The following is a 25,385-nucleotide window of genomic DNA, read 5'->3' on the forward strand; positions in this document are numbered from 1 at the left end:
TTTCCAGGGCCCCTTTATTTTTAGAAAGGGGGGGCTCTGAAGGAGAAAGGTACAGTGACTTGTGCTGGGGTGGTGGCTCATGTTCTTTGGGGGACTGCACCCCTACAGGGCACTTCCTTTGTCTGTATAATGATAAAGGAGTTGGAGATACTTTGAGGTGAGGAGCTTGGAAGTCACTTGGCACCTGGAGTGTGCTTTTAGAATGTGCTCAAATAAGAGTTTCTCAAGTGTAACAAGCAGAGAAAACAAACACATGTGCCCGTGGTAGGGACTTAGAGCTGTTCTGTCCCAGCCACACCACCCCTGGTGCCAGAGAAACATGTTCCTGAGTTAGTTTCATTTATGTTAGAGGAAAAGATTCAAGAAGATTGTTTGGGAGAAAGAGGAGTAAGGAACCCATTCAACAGGCCTGCAGACTCTCTGAGTCCTTGAGCAGCCATGGCTAATGCTGAGCATGCAGATTGGAAGTCCTGCCCACTGGCCTTGGGATCACAGCTGAGCTCTGCGCCCCACCCCTCAGCAGACACCCTGCTGGCATACTTCCCAAGAGCCAGGGTCTCACTGAGGTGTTCAAGCTCTCCTATTTTAATTAGGAAAACATTGGCTGCAATGGTTCCCGCCATCACAACCACCTCCATTGCCAAAATCAATATAGGAGAAAAAGGAAGGTCTAGTGGTCTTCCACTTGCACCCAGGCTGGCACATGACTGCCTGTAGGTGTGAAAGAAGTGCAGAAATCCAGTGTTTAGCTTTCATAGTACCTACAGCAGAAGCAGGTGAGGAAGAAAAGCTTGAGGTTGGAGCACCTGCCTTGCCCTCCACTATAAAGTCCCGTTTGGGTAGATTTTCACATTGAGGTCCTTCAGGGGTCATTGGTCTGGATGTGGTTGTCTTAGGCTCAGGCATAGCTCCTGGTTCAGTCACATTTTGGCGAGGGTGGCAGGACTGATGTCACTTAAAGCATGTAGCCTGAGCCAAAGTAATTAATGCAGAAGAGCCCCTTGGAAGGCCAACCTCAGGAGGGGCTTTGGATATGCATTATTTTCCAGGAAAGTTCTGTGGCATAATTACTTTCAGATTCTGGAAAGAATTATTAATAGCTTGTAAACTCTTTGTGTGGGTCCTTTTGTGCCTGGATTATTGCTTTTAAGAACCCAGATGAATACTGCTGTTGTATGTTATTTTACCTAAATTATTCCAAAAGGTGAATATTTATTCACCATGTATTTTTTTAGTTCCTTCCATGTGCCAGATAGGCAGTGAGGTTTAGGTGGTAAATGGAAATAGACAATATTGCTTTATTCAAGGAGTTTACAGTCTAGTGGGAAAGTCATTTATGAAATCATCCCACAAATAAATATGTAATTACTAGCTAATAATGTTATAAAAGAGGATTATCAGAATATGCAAGAAGGGAACCTGATCTTCTGTGGGGTGTAAAAGCCAAAATGATCTACTGGTTGACTCCCAACTGGCGTTTTCTGATCCCAAGACTTTGGTTAATGCCCTTTTCCACATCGGCATCCTTTTCCCTCTCCTGTGTCCTCTCTTCTGTATATCATCAAAAGACCAAAGTCAAGAGATATTTTAAAAAGTGAACATTGAACTCTTTTGAGGAAAATGGTGGCTCTGACTCCAAAAAGTTGGGGCTTCCATTTGCTCAAAGAAAGAGCGAGAGTGGAATCTGATTCTAATAAGTGCTGTGGTGTAATCAAAACAGAGACCAAGTATAAATTCTAGCTCTGCTGTTTGTTGCATATTTGCCTTTGAGCAAATTATTTGATCTTTTTGAGTTTATATCTCCACATGGCAAAGTGGAAATTTCACAGGGTTATGTGAGTGTTAATAAAAACAATGCATGAGAAGCTCCTAGCACAGTAAAATGATCAATAGATGTTAATTTTTACCGCCCAGGCTCTTGACCTCCATAGTTTCTGCTTCTCTTCCAAGACCTGGAAAAACAACAATAGGCAAATTTGGCTTTGAGTTCAGCTTGGCCACTTAGAAGACTTTGATCTTAGTCAAATCACTTAATCCCTGAGTTTCAGTTTACTTAATCTACAAAAATGAAATTAACCATACTCACCTTGCAGGATTATTGTAAAGTTTAGCACTGTATTATGTTAAGCACCCAGTGGTGCCTCCTAAGTTGGGGAGAGGCAGTCGGTTTCCATAAACAGTGGTGATGGGGGGAAGGAGGAGGATAAAGAGTTATTGAGATCCTTGAATTCTTGCCCAAGGAACCGAGGATTTATTGACAGTCACTGCGCTTGAAGGTTTGTTTTTTTTTTTTCTAGACAGGGTTTCATAAGATGAGATGAAAAAATCTTGATATTGATGAGAATAAAGCAATATTGGCAAGAATGTGCAGGGCAAGAGAGAACACTCAGAAGTGGCAAGACCAACCTATTGAAGGCAAAACCCAGCTCGTATCATGTATATGTTATACGATCCTTTTATTACCACTGGACTCTTCTGAAATTCAGCAAGGTAAAGAGAGAAAGGAGAAGAGAAAAAAAAAAAGAGAGAAAGAGACCCAGAGAATGAGAGACAGAAGTAGGGAGAGAGGCAGAAAGATATAGTTCCAAAGAGACAAGAGAAGGGGAAGCTCTCTTCATGAGCTTTCTGGCTTTTGGTGTGAAAACATCTGGCACACAGCTGTACAGACTGGATGCAGCTGCCCTGGCTGGGACTTTAATCCAGGTGTAAATCTGGCATCCACAGACTTGAATTTTCAGCTAAAATGTGGACTATTTTAATCAAAACTTCAGGGAATTGGTGAGGAGGTGGTAAAAATGCCATCTCCCCTGTATTATCCCACCTCCACTAAGATGCACCCCAACACCTGGAAACAGCTCCTCCCCCACTGCCTCCAGGCCATGTTTCTCTCTTCCTGGTCCCAGAGATTTCTGGCCGGTGGTGTGCGCTGACATTTCCCACACTCTCTTTCTTTCTTTTCCCTCTGCCCTGCTGGCAGTTGGCTTACTATTTTGCTCAGTGGAAAGTGAGTTTGCTTTTGTGAGAGAGCAATTTGACTTTGCTTTTTCCGAAAGCAGAATGTCTATAGGTTTAATTTATGTCTTTGATAATATATTACTTTCTTTCTTTCAAGCCAGTTATCTAAACACTGGATGTCTGATAACTAATAGGGTCAGCAACCCACAAAAGTTCATTTATGGGCCTCCCTGGTGGCACAGGTGGTTGAGCGCAGCGCTGTGAAGCTGCCCACAGCCTCTGCAGTGCCTATTTGATCTCCGCTGGCCTCGGAGCAACCTACACGGCAAGCAGACCTCTCCTGTCTTGCCCGCTGCTCCTCTCAGCAGTGTATTTCAGTCAGACTGCCTGTTCTGTTCCCCACTCTGTTTCTGGTGAATTCTCTCACCCACCCCCCCGCCCCCACACATCTAGTCTGTAGCCTGGTTCTTGTATAAATAAAATAAATCTTTTAAAAAAAAAAGTTCATTTATGTTGCCAGAGTTGTATTGCCCTTCGTGCTGGTGCCTGGCTGGTGTATCTTGTTTAGAGAAAGCAGCTGGGCCTGCATTTACCCAGACCCACTGGAGGGAGCTGGGGGCACTGTGGAACAATACTTTGAAAGACTCCCACATCCTTGGGAAGTGCTGCCAGTGTTAAACCTAAGTTAGTAGATACTGTGGATGACAAGTGCACAAAGATGCTTCTCTGACCATCTCCCAAAGGACAATGACTGTATTGTCCCTGATGTTTTTCTCAGCCCGCGTTCCAGCTCTGAAAGAGCCCACTGTCCTGCTAAGATCATTGGAAATGGTCACCCTCCCCCAAGATACCACATAAGGCCCTGTTTTGGGTGTGGGAATGTCTCCTCTATTATAATGTCTGTATTATTCTAAAGAACTTTTAACTAAATAGTTCACACATCAAAAGTGCATATGTAATTTTTATAAAATAATGTGAGCACTCACATGTACCCATCACCTAGCTTAAGAAGTAGAATATAATAGACTAGTTGTGAAGGCCCCTACATATCCTACTCATTCACCTCTTCTTTTGACCTCCCCAACATAATTTTGTCAGTCTTACTTTTTTTAAGTTTAAACCACGTAAATATGGATCCCTAAATAATTAGTAAATTTTACTTGCTGTTGATTTTTATATAAATTGTATCAAATGGATGTATTCTTCTGTAACTTGGACATTTTTACATGAGATCATGAGCTAGAGCCATATCCATGCATTAAATACTCATTCATTCATTTTCCCTGCTGCATAGTATTCCATTCCATAGATATAATTAGGTGTCCATTCTCTGTTGATAGACTTTCTGGACTGCTACTTGCTATTACTAGTAACACATTTGGAGTGTTTTATTTTTAACCATTACAAATTCTGTTATTATAATGTGTTACACACAGTCTCCTGATACAAATGTAGAAGTTTCTCCAGATTCTATAAAGTTGGCATGAATTTACTGGGTCAAAGGTGAACATTTCTACCTTTTTCAGTTTTTCCGAGTCTTTTGCAAAGTGTCTGTGCTGGCTTACACATCTCACATCAGTGTGAAAGAGGCCCTGTTTATCCTGTCTTTAGAAATATTTCTTATTCCCTGACTTTTATGATTTTGCCAATCGTGTCCGTATAAAATGACCATTCATTCAGGTTTTTATTTGCATGAGAAAACATTTTTCATATTTTGGGGTCATGGATGGTGTTCCTGGTGAATTCCTTGCGTTTTTCTAATGCATCTGATGTGCTCAGCATAGCTCTGTATGTGGCTGCATTAGGAAAGGGCTTGAAGGTACATGTTGACAGTGCTGTGCTGCTTTTCTCTGTCAAGGTCCCCAAGAAGAAGGAAGTGGCAGCTATGGACCCCATTATAGAACCAACTCAGGAGCTGGCGAGGATGATGAAGGAGATGATGATGATGACTTAGATTTGGATATTTCCTTTGAAGAGGTAAAAAAAAAAAATCTCTGCTCTTAAAACACAGGGTGTTTTTATTTTCTTGCTGAAGAAGGCAATTTAGCTAATGGCCCATGAACATTTTACTTAAATTTTACTTACATTTGCTTTTAGCACTTATTTATTTCCTCTGACTATTAGGCTCCAGGTGATCATAAATTAGTAGTAACTAAGTACCAGCCATGCTGATATTCTATAGTTAGCTCCTGCCTGCTGACTTGACAATGTGGCAAAAATACATTTAGATTTTGCACCAAGTGAAAATTTTATAAAGTCAGGTATTAGAAGAAAATGGACAATTCCTTGACAAAGTAATTTATCTCTGTGGTATTAGAATAAAAATAAATCATGTAAAAACAGCTTTGCCACTGATTTTCTGAGCAATATAGGACAAGATACTTAAAATCCTGAGCCTCGAGTTCTTAATCCATAAACTGGGGTCAGTGCTATCTGCTCTTTCTACATCCCAGGAGGTTGGGGAGTTTCAAAAGTGACTATATTTTCAAGATACCAACCATAAAGAAGGCAATCTAGTGACTGCTCTGTGTGAATCCTGAATCTTTTTCTTTCTCTGGCTTTAGGTTAAACCACTTCCTGCTATCAAAGGAGGGAATAAGAAATTGTTGGTAGAACCCCATGTGGCACCTATATCGAACCCAAACACTGCTTCTATGCATGTGCCCCCTACCCCAGCATCTCTCCCTAATGCAGCGGCTTCCCAGCCCACCCCTGTGGAGAAGAAAGGCAAGAATAATGTGGCTCTGATGCCCAGGCTCTTTGATATGTCTTGCGATGAAGCCCTCTGCCCTGCTGACAGTTTTTGTGTCAATGACTACACCTGGGGGGGCTCAAGATGCCACTGCAACCTGGGCAAAGGTGGTGAAAGCTGCTCAGAAGGTATGCCCTTGGTAGGGGAGGGCACGGTGGTGGGTTGTCCCAGTCAGGAACCAGAGGGCAATCTTGTGGTCTAGACACGGTTCTGTGTAAACCCTATTCACCCATGAATTGGTGAATAAGTTAGCCATGTCAAGCCTATTGTGAGGCAGCTTCCCTTGCTTCTAGTAAGACAACAACACATTTGATTCATGTCAAAAGTGCAGTACTTTGGACCACCTAATAAATTATTGGGACATCCCCTTTGGCAGTTGGGCTTAGTGTGAACACGTCTCTGCTAAAGAAATGCAGCCAAAACATGTGCATGCAGTTGGTTCAAAAAGACAATAATCAGTTTATGTCACACAAATATACAGCTGGAAAATGGGTATCAGTAATTCAAAAGCCACTGATTTTTTTTTAGAGTAGTAAGTTAAAATTTCCAGAAGTCCAGTTTCTTCCTAAGAAATTTAGATGCACAAAGCTTTCAAAGAGAGTTGTAGGAGTAAAGGTAGAGAAAGGCAGATCATCAGCTAGGTTTGACAGATGACCAGAAGTTTTCACCTACAGATGTGCAGTCATTGATGTATTTTGATTTTTGCATTTGAAGAAGTGAGGAAACAACACTCTTTTGTGTTGTCTTTTTCTCTTTTCAGATATTGTTATACAGTATCCTCAGTTCTTTGGCCACTCTTATGTAACCTTTGAACCTCTGAAGAATTCCTATCAGGCATTTCAAATTACTCTTGAATTTAGGGTAAGAGGAATTGTTTGATGAATGCCTTGAACATCTTAACACACAATGTGCTACATAAAAATGGGGGGGAGGGAGCAGAAGGAGGGAGGTAAATGCCAAAGGTCATTATGATACAGACCCTGTGCATACCCCAGTTCACAGGGTAGCAAGAATGATGGACACATTTGCACACTCAAGGTTGCCAGCAAGGGGAGAAGGGGTTCTGTGTATTACTAAATGAGGGAAGTGGCTGGTCAGTAGTTTGCCAGTGAGAATGTGCAGTCCCAACCACGTTGCTCATGTTCTTCCCAAGCCAGAATTTTAGAAGACATTGTGCATTCTCCATTCCAAGATCCCTGCAAAGGGAGCCCCAATGTCTGTTTCATTGCTATGGCTGCAGCTGAACCAATGGACAGCTGCACTGCTCATAACCTTGGCTCACAATGAGGACCCCTAGATACTCTCTGATCTGCACCAATTGCACCCTGAATGCAATCAGTGCTTCAGCTTGAAGTGATTTTTTGGGTATCTCAGAAGACATGAAAGGCTTGGCAATCTGGAAATGAATCTCCTCTGAGGTCATGGTCACACGGTTGAGTGTCCAAAAGATGACTTATCCCAGTCTAGAACAGCCAAAAGGGCTGCAAAATATATAACCCGTGAGTGGGGTCTCTACCATCCTGCTCTCGTAGTAGAAGGAAGAAGCAAATTTTCATGCTTCTCCAAAGGGAGGGGAGCAAAGAGAAAAAAAGTGGAATGACCTGAGGGGAGAATCGCACTCGATGAGCACAAGAAAGGCATTTCTGTGACCAGGGTCTGTGTAGGCATGTTTTTCCTGAGGCTCTGCTACTGCATCCCTAAACCAATAAAGAGCAGGTCAAGTATGGGGCCACCTTTCGCTCACATCACTGCTGTTGCTCACACCCATTTAGACTGCTATTTGCTTATTGAAAATGAAGTGGGCACAGGTACCTGGGAACAAGTTGGCAGCTACATGCTCGTCCCTTGTAAATAGGACTATAGAGGAGAATGCCTGGGTTTCACATTCATGAGTGTTTGCGGGTGGTGCTTTATGAGGGAGGAGATGCTCATTGTTTGTGTGGCTTTTGTTTGTGTAACAGGCAGAGGCGGAGGAGGGCTTACTGCTCTACTGTGGGGAGAACGAACACGGGAGGGGTGATTTCATGTCCCTGGCCATCATCCGACGCTCACTCCAGTTCAGGTAACTCCCACCAAACCCACGATCTTTTAATACAGTCCTACATTATATTTTTGCAGTGAGAAATGTATATATGATGAGTACCCGTAGATAAAGTAAGAGTGTGTGTATCGTGAGCATGGATGCATTTACTAAATACTGGAGCATCAGGATTGCAGGGTGACTGGAGTTTGGGAACTTCTAACCATTCATTCGTACAACAACAAATGTTTCTTGACTTGCTCCGGGCTACCAGCACTGTTGTCCATCTGGGAATGCAATGGCCAGTCAAAGCAACCAAGCCCCTTTTCTGCTGGAACCCTAGTGGATGTGGTGGGAATAACCACCTTCTGCTTGTCCTTTTCTGACTAACAGCCATGGACAGCAAAGAGGAGCCTCCACTCTCTCAAGGGTTAGGGGTTCCCAGAGACTCCTATCTCCTCCTGTCTTTCCTTGGGGGCTGTGGTGAACTGCCTGGCTTATTTCCTCTGCCCTGCTCATTTTTCTCCCAACGCTCTTTGGAAACCACGTTCAGTTTACATGTGGCGTTCAGGGAAGTGTTATGGAAGTGTGAGCATTTTGATCTCCCTCATGGAGGCTGGATATCACACCTATGTGCGAGTAGATTCACCAGTTAAGATCCTGAGCTCAGCATTAAGTTCCTGCCTTTTGACTTTAAGCAAATGACTGAACTTCTCAGGGCCAGTGTTTCCTCTTGGGCTATTGTGAGGATTATATGAATTAACTCACTGAAGTACTCAGAGCATCCTCTGGCACGTAGCTAGCTCTCAATAAGCATCAACGATTCTTGATTTAATTCAGATTGCTGAGCATCCCACTTGGATTTGAAAATGGGCCTCCCTCTTTGGCTTAGTGCTTATGGATGGTTAACATAGCACCAGCCTCTGGGGCAGCAGCTCTAACCTGGTGAGGCGCTAACACTTGGAGGATTGATGGACTGTCAGTAGCACAGCAGTTGTTGCTGGTCACAGCTCCCCAGCTCTGCAACTGCTGCTGGTGTTTCTGTGATCCCCTCTGGGTCAGCCTGTCCCACAATGCACCTTAACCCCATCCCACTCCATCGAGGGTCATGAAACAAAGGAAGGCTACCATTCGTGAGATCCTCTCAGGACAGTGCCAGGTGGGCAGCCTTCCTCACTGACAATCTCAGGACCCAAGGGGGAAGTGACATAGTGGTTGTGTGGTCAGAAAGGGTCACAATTCTAGTGTCAGACATAGTGATGGGTGGGTCTTCCAGGACATAGACATTTGGGGAAAGCAACAAGAATCAGACAGCCTGGTGAGAATGCTCCCTCTGTGCCCATACCAGCCCTCAACCGGAGCCTCCTGTGGGAAGCACACCTGTACGTGGGCACAGATGAACACAGATGGCCACTCTGGCCAGCTGGCCACGATGAATGCAAAGACATGATTTTTCTTACATCTCATTAATGTCATTGAGCTGTCATTTGAGAGTTGGAGAAAGTACCCTGAGGAGTCTCTGAAAGCAGAAAACTCCAGTTCTAATTCACAGCACCTTGAATCTACTTTAAGCATCTGGTAACTTCTGAAAATGAGAGGGAGGACCTAGTTGCCCATCATTTTCTAAGCTGCCGAGAAGGCCCCACGTTCAGGGTTCTGCAGACAGCGTAGCTATAACTAAGTTGCCATCACCAAGCAGGAGGCATCTTGCTCATCCATGTAGATTAAAACAGTGCTTGGGATTTGTAAGCAGAACTGTGAACAGATCGACTCTTCAAGAAGCCCTTACCCTGGAAGTGATGTCTGTAAAGCCTCAAAACATGATGAGCTGGTTAATCAAAGAATCTTCCTTTCCTTTCCCTCTCCCATAGGTTTAATTGTGGAACTGGGGTTGCCATCATCACAAGTGAGACCAAAGTGAAACTGGGGGCCTGGCACGTGGTGACGCTCTACAGAGATGGTCTCAATGGGCTGCTGCAGCTCAACAATGGCACTCCGGTAACAGGCCAGTCCCAGGTGAGCACGCCTCACTCCCTACCCACCATCCAGAGCCTACCATAAGCTTCCCAAGCAGGCCCTACTGCAGAGAGCTGAGGAGACTTGGCAGGAGGCAAGCTCTGGGTGGGTCCTCATACATGGTGAATCCATATACCTAAGCTCTGCTGTGCTGCTGCTGCATCTTCCCCCTATAGGTGGGTGCTCAGGGCTTGTGCCCAACCCCCCCCCCATGTCTATTGAGAAGAATTGAAGCTGCAAGCATCCTCACTGTGGGAGCAGGAGCCACGCAGTGGGCCTCATGCTCACAGACATGTGCTCTTCCTATAAGGACATCAATGCCCGGGGTTGAGGAAGGCCCATGCCAGGAGACGAAAGCCACTCTCGGGGCCAAACACAAAGCTTGCTCTTAAGGCGAGAGAGCTGCAATCCTGTGGCCTCAGAAAATAGTCCTGATGTTCACTTGGCTCAATGTGTGGGAATAATCCGCTCATCTACCTTTGGGTATGTGGGGGCAGGATTATAGGAAGTGGTAAACAATTTAACTGTTGGACAACTCAGCAAATCACCTAGGTGGTCACATATTTGTCATGCTCTGGGCAATTATAGGGTTTTGTTTGGAATAAACAGTTCAGATTAGTAACCTGCCAAGGAAGGGAGCCTGTAATTATAAATAAGCAGGTGTCCCCATTCTCTGAGGAAAAATGTAGCAAAAAAGCCTTTGTGTGTGAATGTGCACCATTTCCTCCCTTCCCGGATTCTTCACTGTTATTTACTGGTAAGATATGTTATGTAAAGGCCATCCTGGGTGATCAAAAAAAAGAAGAAAGGAAAAAAACTCATTAATTTGGACCCCAATGGTTTCAAAGGAACAGGAATCCAAATACAGTGAATGTGAATCCAGGGAGATCATTTATTTATCTATTTCTAAGGAAGGAAAAGGCAGGGTAAATGAAATACAGAGACACATAAGACCAGAAGGATAGACCTTAGTATGTTAAAATAAAATTTGATAGGAACAAAGAAGTTTTGAACTTGGAAGCAAAGTACTAACATGAAGACAGAATGAGGAAGTTTCAGTGGAAGCAACACATGTGAAAATGTCTTAGAACTTACAGCCAGGAAATTCAATGAAGATTAACCAACAGGGTCATGCAGTATCAGCAAGCTAAATAAATTACAGGTTGTATTAATAGAGGCATAGCATCTAGAATAAGGGAGGGGACAATCCCATTCTATTCTGGCAATTATCTGTAGCCTTCAGTGCTTTAATGGTCACCATTATCTAAGAAAGCTCTATTCAGATCTGTGATCATACCTCAAGAGGGCCAGAGGCAACTGGAGCATGTCCAAAGAACAGTCACTAGAACAGGAAGATGGCATGAAATCCCTGAAATGATTGACTGGCAGACATTTCTTAGTTTGGGGAAGAGAAGATGAAGGCAGGGGTGGTAGATTTTTTTTTATCCCAGTGTCAAAAGGAGAGTCAAAGATGAAGGACTTACTCTATGGACCCTCAGCACTAAAGCTGGGAGAGTCACAGGGAGCCAACTTTGGCTGCACCAAAGATATACAGGGGTGCAACAAAGGTTCTTTGGAGAAGGTTCCCCATCCCTATTCAAAATACAGCTTAGCCAAATCCTTTGGTAAGGATGTACAAAGAATGCAATGGTCAATGGGAACTTGGCTTATGAATTGTCATACTTTTTTTCCAACTCCAAGAGTCTATGATTTCAATGACTATAAGTATTAGTTCCAGAAACATATAATTATATGGATAATCAGTGCATTTGCCTCTCTACTACTGAGACTTGCTAAGCAAGTGGTATACACTGGACCATATATGTGGAATGTTTCGTAAACTATCTTGGAGTACAGTGACCTTAAAATCAGGGTTTCCCAAAAGCAGGGCTAAGATGAGGAGTTCTGTGCAAGTGATGTATTAAGAAACTGGCAAGGGTGAGCAAAAGGTAGACAGGAAGAGGTGCAAGGGTGAGCTCTCAGGCAGAGTTCTTTCAGACTTCAGGTCTGACTTCAGCCTGATCCCACAAGGGAATTCTGGAATATAAATTATACCTCTGAATTATTGCAGCCAAAAGCAAGGGAACTGGACTTTTATACTTCAGCAAAAACTACTAGAGGTCATGCTGGAGAGTTGCAAATTCCAGAGCACTATCAGGTCTCCACAGAGGTGGGCGGGCAGCCCCAGGGGTCTACAGGCAATCCCAGCAGAGGAAGAGCAAGGCCAGGCCTGAGACTCTGTGAAGGGAGCATCAAAGTCGCCGCCAAGCCCTACAGCACACTTAATGAAAAGTGCAGAATAGAACTGAGATTTCAGGACCCTACTGTGGTGGTCCTGGATCAGGGCAAAGGGCCAGAGGGATGAAGATGGGATCCAGAAAGAATGACACCTGAGGAGCTTGTTGAAATAAGCCAACAGGGCACTTGACTCATCTGAGACAGCAGTGTGCAGTGACTGGCAAGCAATTTAATCAATTTTTAAATCCACTGTAAGTACTTTAGAGCTGCCTACTACATGGTATACTATTTACAAATGAATTTTGTCTATTCGTTAATAGAGAGAAAGCGATGATTAGATATTCTACTTTGGAAAATAAAAGTGTAAAGGACACAGATTACATTTCAGTGGTTTACATTGTGGACATTTTTAAATTCTGACTGTGTGCCTTTCCCCACCCTCTTCTTTACTCTTTAATCCAAATAAATGAGATATTTCTGTAATAAAAGTTGAAGGACCACGGGCACCTTAATTTTGTCCCACCTCATGTTCAACCCTATTTTGTCACTTCAAAACCTATAATCCAGATTGTGGTTTGGTCTAAGATTGGAAATGTCCCAACTGTAATAACACTTACAAAAACATTGTATCTGTGAGAAAATTTCAAAATAGTTTGCAACACAATCTCTTTGTTAATCCCTCCCCTGCCCAAGAATGTTTCTTGTAGGATGTAGTGTAAATATGACCGGGAGCCGGGAAAGATAAATGTGAGCCCCAGAGGCAAAATTAGGCCTGTCACCTCTGGGGGCACAGAATAGGCCTGTGGCACAGCCAAGGTACACAGTCAATGGGTGTCAGGGCTGGAGAGAGGGAGTTTTTTTTGGATGCCCAGCATGGTACACGGCCTGTTAGGTTGCTCTTGGCTCTGATCTACCTTCCCTTCCCTTGTAGACATTCCCAAATCATCCCTTCTGGAAACAGCCCTCTGAGAAGCTCACTGAGTTCCTATGGGAACTGTGGGTTTGATTTCCCAGAAGGTCAATGTCTTTATTGTTGTTGTTGAAGTCAGCTGCATCTCTATTATTATACAGGTTTCAGGTTACAGTCTCTTAAATCACTATCTGTAGATATCACCTTGTTTGCCTCCAGAATTCTAATGCTTTCCCCTCACCCTGCATTTGACCCCATTATTACTCACACCCCTTTCCCCAGAAGATGGGAGAAAACACTGGCTGTAAACTCCATCTTAATCGTGTCTCTCATCAAAATCTTTTGTGTTCAGCTTTTGATTTTGTTTACTGAGGTACAGTTTTCATCTTTCTTAAAGGGCCAATACAGTAAAATTACCTTCCGGACACCTCTCTACCTTGGTGGGGCACCCAGTGCATTCTGGTTGGTCAGAGCAACAGGGACAAACCGAGGCTTCGAAGGCTGTGTTCAGTCCCTCATCGTTAACGGGAAGAGCATTGACATGAGGCCCTGGCCCCTGGGGAAAGCACTCAGCGGGGCTGATGTGGGTAAGTGGTTGCCTAGTGAGCTGGGGAGTGTTTGTGGGTTGTCTTTTGGGTTGGGGCCAGAGAAGTGAGCAGTTAGGTGGGTTGCCACCCTGGGCAGCTGGTTAATGTCGAATGTCAGGAAGGATTGGGTGAGATGGGTACTCTGCAGTCCCTGAGTCTGAATCCCAACATGGTAGATAATATGGTGCCCCAAGCCCTTGGCTGTGCCCCACTCTGTCCTGGCTGGGCCAGTGCAGGAAGTGTGACATGGCCTCACTGAGCAGGGCAACTCACCGCTTCACTTTGTCTTCCTAGTCCAGTGGAAAAGCCAAGTGAGTAATCAAAGAGCTCACCAATGGTCTCTGCTTGTAAGAGACACAGTCAAATCCTATTGTTGACTGCTGTGCTAAGTAAGCACTGCCCCACATACCCTCTCTTTGAGCCCTCACACTAACTCCAGCAGGTAGACATGATTCCTATTTTATACATGAAGAAACCTGAGTTTAGAAATGTTAAATAACTTATCCAAAATAGCAAAAAGAGCTAAGATCGTTTTTCCTTTTTTTCTGTTTCCTTTATTAAGAATTTTTGGGTGACAGTTTAAGATTCACAGCAAAACTGAAGGGAAGGTACAGAGATTTCCCAAATAAGCCGTCTCACTCCCTACATGCTTAGCCTCCCCCATGACCAACATTTCCCACTAGAGGAGGGCGTTGGTTAGAAATGGTGACATTTGTAGAACATGCCACCCCTTGATATACCTCTTTGATATAAGAATTATTTTGAGAAGCTGAAGAAACAGTGGAAACTCTGAAAAGAGAAGTTGCCCTTGTGTAAGGAAAACTGACCCTGGAAAGGGGGTGGGGGTGACAGCTGCAAGGGGACTGTGACCAGAGATCAGTTTTTCATCCGAGAGACTCCTCTACTGGAGAGGACAACCTTGGTTCCCCACACCTTACCTCTCTTCACCTTCTCATGAATTCCTTCCCCTCTAAGGAGCCCTGGCCCCACCCCCTTTCCTTAACTCTGGGGGGCATGTAAGCCTCAGTTGCCTGACTGTGTTTTGAGTCACGTGTCTTCATAGGACTCTCATATGTATGTAGTTGAAATTGTGGGGCATTTTCTCTTTCATTAATCTGTCTTTTCATGACGGGTGGGGACGTGTCCTCAGCCAAGGAGTCTGCATGGTAGCGGGAAATGATTTTTCCTTGCCTGCATGGCATTGACATAGAATCATGGTGTTGCATGTTCTGTTAGTGTGAACAAATGACATGTCCGTCATTATGGTATCATACAGAGGAGCTTCCCTGAGATAATAATCCTCTGTGATCTGCCTATTCATCCCTCCCCTGCCCTACCCCCTGACACCCACTGCTTTCTGTAGATTCCCCATCATTTTGTCTGTTTTAGAATGTCATATATTTGGGATCATCAGATATTTAAAATGTCATATATTTGGAATCATCATATATTTAGAATGTCATATATTTAGGTTTCTTTCAGATTTCTTTCTTTCACTTAGTCATATACCTTCAAGGTTTCTCCATGTTTTTCATGGCTTGGTAGTTCATTTGATTTTAATGCTGAATAATAAATTCTTTATCTGGAAATACACAGTTTATTTTCCTCCTACTGAAAGATGTCTTGTTTGTTTCCACGTTTTGGCAATTATGAATAGAGTGTCTATAAATATCTGATTTTGTGTACACATAAATTTTCAACTCTTTTGAATGAATTCCAAGGAGTATGATTGCTGAATTATATAATAAGAATGTTTGGTTTTGTAAGAAACGACCCAACTGTCTTCCAAAGTGGCTTTACTGTTGTGCCACCCTACCAGCAAATGTGTGAGCATCCCGGTGCGCCCTGTCCCTGTCGGCATTTCCATTTTCCATTTAGGTCTGCAATCCATATTAAGTTGCTTTTTGTGCAGAGTGTAAAGTCTGTTTCTAGATTCATGTTTTTGCATACGGATGTCTGGTTGTCTCCACACCATTTGTTGAAAAGACTGGGATTATTTTTAAAACAATCAGGACATTTTTTCCATCACTGAAGGCAGCTAGTAGGTAATTCTAAGGTGGGTTAATTCAAGGGTTCTATTAGTTTGCTAGGGCTATAACAAAACATCACGCACTGGGCTGGGTGGCTTAAACAACAGAAATCTTCTTACCATTCTGGAGACTGCAAACTCACAGTCAAGGCAGGTTTCATTTCTCCTGAAGCCATTTTCTTTGGCTTGCAGGTAGCCAGCTTCTCCCATGATTTCACCCTATGTATATTCCTGGTATCTTTTTCTCTTGTCTTAGAAAGTTATCAGTCCCGCCTTATAAATACAAGGGTCCCACTTTTCTGATCTCATTTAGCCTTAATTACCTCCTCAAAAGCCCTCTTTCCAGATACGCCTCCACTGGGCTTCAACCTATGAATTTTGAGGGCAACACAATTCAGTTCATAATAGTGACTCAAATCTGAACTCTGGGCTGGTGTCTCTGAATCTCTTGCTTTTCACTCATAATCCCAAGATCAGGCCATAGTGCTGAGCACCACATCCTCCCATGACATAGCCCTAGGTGGAAATGGAATGCCCCTTTTTCAAGCCTCATTTCCCTCTGTTTCCAAGATGTTAGTTTGAAAGAATGCACAGGAACACATTGTAAACACTCCTACATTCTCCCATTAACATCTACCACGTCCCTTTTACCACATACCATCCAGCCCTCCATTTCAGACAACATTCAGATTCAATCCTCACGACTCCAGCTATGATTAGATTGTTTTATAGCTAGTATTAGTCAAGCACACACTATATAGTCTAAACTAATCTTTAATCTTCCCAAGATACCTATGGCCCAAGTGTTTGGAGTTGTGATCTAGTGGAACGATACAGTTAAGTAACTCGTCTAAGGACACATCGCTCAGAAGTGCTGGAGCCTAAATATGCCCTCAGCCATTCTGGCACCTGCCCTCCTCACCACACCTGTCACAGCAGAGGCTCCCAGACTGGCTTTAAGTTGCTTCCTTCTGTCTTATTTACTGCTAATGGTGATGCCTTTTACTTAAAAGGAAAAGATCATTTTCCACATGTTATTTTCTATGCTATTTCCCTTCCCAGTTGATTACTTAGTCAAAGCAGACAGTAAATAGCTGTTACTGAAACCATTAGAAAAGATTCTAATTGGACATTTGATCCACTTTGAGTTAATTTTTGTGATGGGTAGAAGGGCTGTCTCCAAAATCCCTGTTTCAGATCTCTGTGATGATTAGAACATAAGAACCAGCAACTCCATCAGCTGGAGCACAATTCTGAAGGCAGAGGTCCTGGATTTGGCAAATTAGTTAACTTTTCTGAGACTCACTTTCCACATCTATAAGTGGTAGCTACCTAATAAAATCATTACATCTACATGAGTTGTGAAATGTCGAAAGTATTTAGGCATTGTACATAGCAAAAATGTTATAAATATCTTCTGTTGTTGTCATTAGTAGTAGTGGTAGTAATATTCTGATTATACCCATCAAGCAGGGTCTAAGTTGTTTTTTCTCTTCATTGACCTGACAGGATAGATCTGGCAGTTTTGAGGTACTTTCTGACAGGAAGCTAATGTACTGCAAAGTTGAGCAAGGATGGATTTCTTACAGTGTTTCAAATTCTAACACAGTGTGCTACCAACCTCTCCATGGAGCAGATAGCACCAGGAGAGGCCAGTTTGCTGGCTCCAGACTCCCTGGAAGCAGTTTATTGGATCATTCAATTTGTCTCTATGAATTTCAGTGTCAGGCACTGGTCATGTTACCTTCTTTTAAATTTCTTTTATTTCCCTCTCTGAGGTGCAATAACAGGACTGATGATCCTTCTTTAACCTCCATATTTGCTTTCTTTGAATTATTCCTTGCGAGTCTTTGTAAGTTAAATGCAAGGGGGAGTCTGGGCTCACGCAATCAGAGGTGAAGTTCTAGTAGAGACTGGCTTCTAGAAGAGGGTGATGTCCGTTAGAGAATTGTGGTTCCTCTCTCTGGCACCACTCACTGGGCATTGTCATCTTCTTTTGCTGTTCCACCTTCTCAACCCCAACAAACCTTTTTTCCCTCTCCCAAGGGACCTTTTGTTACTCATTCTTCTCTATCGGACTACCCCAGCTCTTGGACTTTCCTGCAACTCACATTCTAGAATAGTTGGTAGTCTTAGCAAATGCCATCAATCTCTGGCCTAACCTTCTTTTTGATAACTTCCACCCAAATTCTCATTACTTCCTTTCTCCAATCCTGTCTTGCATCTTTGTACCCTGCTGAAACAGTGACTTGGCTTTACAACTCCCCACATCATTCAAGACTCAAGAGGTCTCAAGATACCCCTGGTGACCTGATAATCCCCCTGGATTATCACTCTGTCCTCGTTCCTTCACTCAATAGATGCTTATTTGAGCACCTGCTTAGTGCTGGCCATGATGCTGGTGTTAGGAATAGAACAATAAACATGATAGACTGGATCCCAGCACTAAGGAGAGACCAAATGAATGAAATAAGCACACAGTGAATGTAAGATTATACTTGGGTGTAAGTGTTACAAGGAAGAAGTGATGGTAAGGAAATATTACAGGTTGGAATTCAGAGAAAGCATTTATGAGGATGGAATGCAGAACTGATATCTGAAATAAGAGTAGGAGTTAAAAAGTAGACCAGAGAAGGAAGTGAATTCCTAGCAGAGAAAGTGGCCTGTCCCCATGGGAATATGAGTGAGAGGGGGGTCCTCAGGTGTAGTTTGTATTCTGAAAATATTCCCCTAGCTATAGAAAGCTCATTGGAAAGGGCGATCAGTGGTACACATATACAGCAGCGACAGCTTGATTGAGATAATGGTGTTTGATCCAAGGTGGTAATGGTGGTAGAGCTATGGACACATTTGGCTGATCTTGGTGGGAGGAAGAACAAGCTTCTGTTATAGAAGGTGTAGGGAGGCTGTTCACTGCCCTTGAGCTCTTTGATGCACTTCACCATGATGGCCCGCCTTCTCTTGCCTCCTTGAGAGTCTGATTTCTCTTCTGCCCTTCATATCACTGCATAAGCCTGTACAACAGCTGACATATAGCAGATGTCAGTGTCAACAAAAGATATGTCATATTCTGATGAGCCCCTGCCAGTTCTCTGTACTCATGACCTTGCAACCTCCTTGTTCCCACTCTGAGTTGAAAGGGTTCCTCTTCTCTAAAACTAATGTATTTATCTGTACCCTGCACCCCTCCTGCCTTAGTTCCTGGAAACTTGCAGTTAAGATTAAGTTTTCTCATAACCCAAGGGCCCCTAACCCTTTGTGCACACATGACTTTGCAATCTCAAAATGTTTTAAAATGATACATGATAAGAAATATACTGAAATAAAAATATACATTTTTAAGTTTTGAGATTATAATGATGTTGTGCTTCTTCATAAAGCATTTAAGATCATTATTATGTAGTGGGGATGAGCATACATGGTATCTTCAGATATCTGCAGGATATCTGTAGGATATGACAGGCACTGGTCTGTCAGTCACAAGTCACTTGAACTGCTAATCCTAGAGGTTGGTTGCTTACATGAATAACTAAAGGAAATACTCAAGTCCAGTGAGAGTTTAGGAAAGTAACGATGAAAATTTGTCCCATCTAAGCTCCAAGACCCCCTGCTCTGCTTATTCACACTTGCTCCAGCTGAAGCCAGTGCCCAGCTTCCCACGACCCTGCTGGTCTTCCGATTTGGGGGCCCTGGGAAGCTGTATCTTCTCTTCTTCCGACTCTAGCACCCATTCCAGGCTGCTAGTCTGACCTTCCTGTGATAGGGCTTCTGCCTTCCATCTTCTGGGGCTCAGCAAAGCTGCGAGTGCTCCTCTGTTACAACCCACCGAGACTCATGCTCCTCCACCTCACAGCCGCGTTAACTCCTCTACTTCCGTTGCTCCTGCTCCCCACACCCCCAAGCTTCTGGACTGCCCCCCGTCCTGTGTGGGTTCCCCTTCACCTGTCCTTCCTTTCTCTTCTCTACTGGCTCCTTACCTTTCCCACTTTCCTGGAGCTCTGGGGACCCTTTTAACCTGTCTTCTCGCAGGGAGCCCAGTGTCTGAGATCACTGCTGCCCTATCCACCCCTGCCCTTTGCACTGGGCTGCTCCTCTGCTCAGAGCCCAGCAGAGGATGTCCCCAAGGTCACCTCACATGCACCCTGAGCAAAACCCAACTCTGCTCCTCAAAAACCAGATCCTAGTCACAGACACTCTCACTTGTATATTCTTACCTATATTCTTTCAGTCTTCCAAGCTAGAAACCTTGAGGTCATTCTAGAATCTTCCATCATCTTCAACCTGTGGAATGAACTGGCTATTTCTTCTTTCCCTGTCTCCTTGACCCTTCACTTCTCATTTCCGGGGTGATCATCCCCTCCAGTCCGGGTTAACCTCCCCGTAGGATTTCTTCCCACTTTCCCACCCCTTCCACTCACAATCTATCTTTCATTGCATTGCCAGAATAATCTTGCTGAAACGCTGCTTTCATCAAGTGAACAGCTCTGGCTGGCTTTCCCAGCCTTTACCCTCCACCCCATTCCCACCTCTTAAAAAAAATAGTTACAAAGCAAATTTGTAAAATAATTTTTTCCATGTGTATTAAAATAACTCAAGGAACCCCCCTTCTTCCTGTGGGACCAGTCCTTCTCCAAGAAGGAATCTCAACCCACAGAAATTGGTGGATCGCAGGGACCTGGGAGAGTTTTGCTGAGATCAAAGTGGAGCCTTGGGGAGATGTGAATGCCGGCCTGGCTCTCAGGGTGGTGGCTGGAGAGAGACCACCTCTCCTGCCTGAACTTCTGGTGGCCCCACTTGGAATTCACAGATTCCAACTCATTACAACTGGGGTGGCAAGTCCTTGGAAGAGTTTTGATTGAATTCTGGGTGCACACTGCCCCAGCCCATCTGCCCTCCCCTCAAAGAGGCTTTATGAATAGACGGGGTGAGTTCAAACACAGATGCCTGGTAGGGAAGGATGCTCTGCTGACACGACCCAATCAGATGGAGGACGCTTGTCTCCATGGGGGGTGGGCTACTGGCTCATGGAGGTGCAGCATAAGAGACCTGGATGGAATAGGGTCCCCATAGCTCAGTCAGAGATGCGTCTCCTTGACCTCCTTGACCTGCGTCTCCTTGACCTCCGCAGAGACAGTGTTTTGTACTCACCTGTATAGCTCTGGGTTAGATTGTGGCCCATCTAATTTATTTCTTACACACAAGGTTAAAAGGAGAACAAAGAAGCAGAAGAGGGCCTCCCCGGTGGTGCAGCGGTTGAGCGCTGGGTTGTGAAGCTGCCAGCAGCTTCTGCAGCGCTGGGTTCGATCCCCGGCTGCACCCCGGCCACCAGAGGAGGGTCCCACATGGCGCGCAGACCTCTCCTGCCACCCGCTGCTCCCCTCAGCAGTGTACTTCGGTCCTTCTGCCTGTTCTGCTCCCCGCTCTGGCTCTGGTGAATTCTCTCACCCTCCCGTGCTTCTGACTGTACCCAGTGCTTGTGTAAATAAATAATCTTTTTTTTTTTTTTTTAAATAGAGGCATTTTTTTTTTATTTATTTATTTGTTTGTTTGTTTTGTTTATACATGCACTGGGTACAGTCAGAAGCGCGGGAGGGTGAGAGAATTCACCAGAGCCAGAGCGGGGAGCAGAGCAGGCAGAAGGACCGAAGTACACTGCTGAGGGGAGCAGCGGGCGGCAGGAGAGGTCTGCACGCCATGTGGGACCCTCCTCTGGTGGCCGGGGAGCAGCCGGGGATCGAACCGGCACCGCAGAGGCCGCGGGCAGCTTCGCAACCCAGCGCTCAACCGCTGCGCCACCGGGGAGGCCCTAAATAAATAATCTTTAAAAAAAAAAAAAAAACAAAGAGGCAGAAGAAAAGTACCCCAGGGGAAGCCAGTTGGTTCTCACTTCATCTGATAGCTTTTAAGAGCCTCTCTGATGCAGGTTTGGGGACGAGGGCCAGCCCATCTGATGTTGAACCTCTCAGCACATTTTCCTGCAGCTCTCCTGCCTGCCCCTCATGACATTATAACTTTGAGGTAGAAATAGGGATTCAGGAACCTATATGCTAGGGTACTATACCCCCCCTCCCCCCACCCTACCCCCCAGCAGCCCAGTGCTTGCCCCAGACAGGAGCAACCAGCTTGTAAGCTTAGCATTAGCTCCTTCAATGCTGATCCCTCTTGCCTCACTTTGAATCAGTAAGGCGACAGCACTTAAGGTAATTGGGGCCCCACAAATGAGAACTCTTTTACCATAAACACTGTTGACATTGCTAGGCTTGAAATACACTCTTTTGAGAACAATAGAGAGATAAATTAAAGCAGAAACAGCTCAGTCATCCCTTCAGAGGTCATAAAATCAGTCAACAATTTATTATTTGATTTATTGTGTCTACCATGTTTAAAGAGTCTCTGTGGCTCTTCAAAAAAGAACAAACCAAAATCAAATTAAAATGAAGGGAGGCTCTACTTACCCTGCAAACTGGCTTGCAGAGGTGCAAATCAATAGGAACTGGAACTGAACTGCATGTATTTGGAACCCTGAGTTGTTGACTTGGTCAGCTCTGTGGTGTGGGACTGGCTGGCATGATGACCTGGCTTTGTAATTCCCACTCTGTCCATAGGGGAATGCAGCAGCGGGCTCTGCGATGAAGCCTCCTGTGTCAATGGCGGCACCTGCACCACAGTGAAAGCTGATGCTTATATCTGCCTCTGCCCCCTTGGATTTAAAGGTCGACATTGCGAAGACGGTGAGAAAGAAGCAAGTTGATGGCAGTTTCTGTCTCCATGTTAATGCATGTCGGTGTGACTTCTCAGTGCACCTTTAGCATAGCCTCATGCATTTTTATTGCATTGATGTTGTTTTGTTGGGAGTGATGGAGAATCTTTTTGTAGTAGATTGTATTGTCTTCAAGGATGCAAGTGTTGAACCCACCATAGGTATGTTCAAGGTGCTCCTTGAACCAGGTGAGCTCCTCCTGGCCCTCAAATAACATTGAAAGCCTATAGTGTGGTCTGATGACATCAAATTCGTAGCATTTATAGCTTGTGCACCTTGGAATACTGACAGTTTCAGGAAAAAGGCTGGGAAGATATACACAGAAACATCAATAATGTGATAGGACAATGGTGATCTCACTTCCTCTTTGTGCTATTGTGTGTGTATGTGCCTATATCTACATCTGTGTGTACGTGCATGTTTGTATATATGTATGTACACATGAAGACACACATATAATAATGAAAAATTTTAAAGATTTGAACAATTTTGGAAAATTATGCAGGACTGAGCGTGTTTTAACTTTACTGGTGACTCAGGGCTGTTCCCTGCTGTCTCATCTTTCCGAGCTTGACACAATAATGAAGGTTGCACCTTGCTCATATCACATATCACTGCAGGGCAGTAATGGTGGCAGGAAGGTGCTCTTGTTATAGAGCAGCCCCGATATTGAACGGGTTGCCTGGCTGTGGGTCCTCACCCGCGCACTTACAAGGGACTTATGAATACTCCACTATAGGCACACACAAAAGGTTAATAAGAGGTTTATTTATAAGGGAAAAGGAAATAAGGAAAATGTACAACTCAAGGAGAAAATAGGGAAATAAAGTCTTTAATGCGTCCTACCCGATCCGCTGACCTGGAAACCCAAAGACTCTCTCAGAGCTGGCCGGACTCTGCAAGCTGGCGGAGAGCCAAAATGGGGTCCCCCAAAGCCCACGTGTCTGCCTTTTATCTCAACCTGGCTGCTGAACCCCACCCTCAGGTCCCAGCCACCTTCCCTTTGGTGGTGATGGGATTTGGAGTTCCCAGTGTCTTTGGCTTTGGCCTGGGGTGGGGGTGGAGTCCACAAAGCCTGTATGGAATTAGCTTTAGGACAGCCTTTTCCCCCTAACACTCTCTGCTCCACATAGTCATTCAAGAATGCAGCGTCTCTGCTAGGACCTTAAAGTCCTCCACTGATTCCTGCATCCAGCCAGCAGGTGAGGGAAGGGAAAGACAGAGAGGCTGATAGAGGTTTAAAGGATGGGGCCTGGGGCATTGGATAATGACCCCGTCCACATCCTACTGGCCAGAAATCACCACCCACTTCTCTGGGAGTTAGCTGGGAAATGTGGTTTAGCTCTGAGCCTGGGAGGAAAAGCACATGGGTAATTCCCCATGGAGGGACTTCTAACTTGTTTGTTTCTTCAGCCTTCACCCTGGTCATACCTCAGTTCAGAGAGTCGCTGAGGTCCTACGCTGCCACGCCCTGGCCGCTAGAGGCCCAGCACTACCTTTCCTTCATGGAGTTTGAGATCACATTTCGGCCAGACGCAGGCGACGGCATCCTCCTGTACAGCTACGACACGGCCAGCAAGGACTTCCTGTCCATCAACATGGCAGGTGGTCACGTGGAGTTCCGATTTGACTGTGGTTCTGGGACTGGTGTTCTCAGGTAAAAGCTGAAACCTTTAAGGACCCCCTTCTGCCAAAAACCAAACAGTAGCCACTTGGGGAAAAAGTCCAACTGATCTTCCAAAGTTTGCACTCTACCTTGCTTCTCTACCTACGTACCTTATCTGAAACCTGTTCTGATTCATACAGATAGCATGATTCCTGTAGATCATTCCTATAAAATCTGTTGGTCTCCTTCACTCAATAAACTACCACAGGTAGCCATTCTCTGCTTCCAACTATGGAAACAGGTCTTGCTTCAGCTGGTGATAAACTGCCTTCACTTCCACCTGAAATCACACGGTGCCATCAGCAGGAACTTGATGAGCTGTAATTCCTCTGCACTTGCCCAAAGCATGGCTGGGTGGGTGCTCGGCACAAACAGAGCAACTCCTACAAAAGTATTCACAAAGATTTAATGACCAGAAGTGTTCTTATCACCTCATTTTAAATGTTAACTCCATCTTCTACAGTTTCTTTGATGGTCACTAGTTACTTAGCAAGTCTCTTACTGCTCCTGTTAAGGAAACTGATGATGACTCACCAGCAGCTGTGAAGCACTGTTCCTTTACCTGCCTTCATAACCCACTGTTTTGAAGTCTTCCCCCTGGGGTTTCTAGCCAAGTCTCTTAACTATGATTTCATCTTAGAATCACCCAGAAAACTTTTAAAAGTTACCAATGACTAGATCCCACCATCAGATATTCCGATTCAGTTGATCTGAATAAGGCCTTGGCTATTATATTTTTTAAAACTCCCAGTTGTAAGCAGGACTTGACCAGTATGCTCACAAAGGCTGGTGATGGGTGCTTTCAACAGCAAGGCAGCCGCCACTGCTTCTAAAGACCTCACTGGTTTCTGCAGAACTGATTGAGTCTTCAAAACTTTTTTCCTGTTATCTGGTTTGCACTATTAATTCACTTAGCAAATCAGTTGCTTCTCTTCAGTGTATCAGTATCTCTAAATCCCTCAGAACCTGTGGCTAGTGGGTGCAGATGAGTTTATAGCTCCCTCTCTGTGTTCCTGCCTCAGTAATCTAATGCAAACAAGCTTCTTGTTGAACTTGTCTTTTTTGAAACTCACTGGGACATTTTGCTCAATGGTGCCTGCAACAGGAAATCAGTTTGTTGTTATTTTGAAGACAATTGCAGGCTATCTTCAATCACTATTCATATAACTAGCCTGTCATTTTTAGAAAGAGCATGTGGGTGAGATGTTACAACCCGGCATTGCCCTTTGCTGGTCATTTTTCATGACTGCTGGGAAACATTCATTGCATTAGATTTCAACAATTCTTTAAAAAGACAACTCATTTTTGTCCTCATGGTTAAATTCCTACACATCAGTGACTCTTCTCACCTTAGGGAATGGACAAACATTTTTGTTCCTCTGGTCACACAAAACCTCCAATGTTTCGAGACAACGTTGGTGGGTGTTTAATTGGTTCAGCTTGCATATGATT

The 25,385-nt window shown here is 44.4% G+C and overlaps 1 protein-coding gene across 5 annotated transcripts in view; it reads left to right on the top strand.

Moving 5' to 3' along the window:
- The window catches only part of EGFLAM (EGF like, fibronectin type III and laminin G domains), a gene marked incomplete at both ends in the record, with an annotated part of 143,313 nt that overhangs the window by 92,198 nt on the left and 25,730 nt on the right, over window positions 1-25,385 (top strand). For all 5 annotated transcript variants that reach the window (XM_084234144.1, XM_084234145.1, XM_084234146.1 and 2 more), the window contains 8 exons: window positions 4,814-4,932; window positions 5,520-5,835; window positions 6,468-6,568; window positions 7,669-7,769; window positions 9,599-9,743; window positions 13,289-13,478; window positions 22,113-22,238; window positions 23,681-23,924. In XM_084234144.1, the coding sequence (XP_084090270.1) occupies window positions 4,814-4,932; window positions 5,520-5,835; window positions 6,468-6,568; window positions 7,669-7,769; window positions 9,599-9,743; window positions 13,289-13,478; window positions 22,113-22,238; window positions 23,681-23,924 (1,342 nt within the window). The remainder of the gene's footprint in view (window positions 1-4,813; window positions 4,933-5,519; window positions 5,836-6,467; window positions 6,569-7,668; window positions 7,770-9,598; window positions 9,744-13,288; window positions 13,479-22,112; window positions 22,239-23,680; window positions 23,925-25,385) is intronic.

This window comes from Talpa europaea (genome assembly GCF_964194135.1).
Source record: "Talpa europaea genome assembly, chromosome: 5".
NCBI lineage: Eukaryota > Metazoa > Chordata > Mammalia > Eulipotyphla > Talpidae > Talpa > Talpa europaea.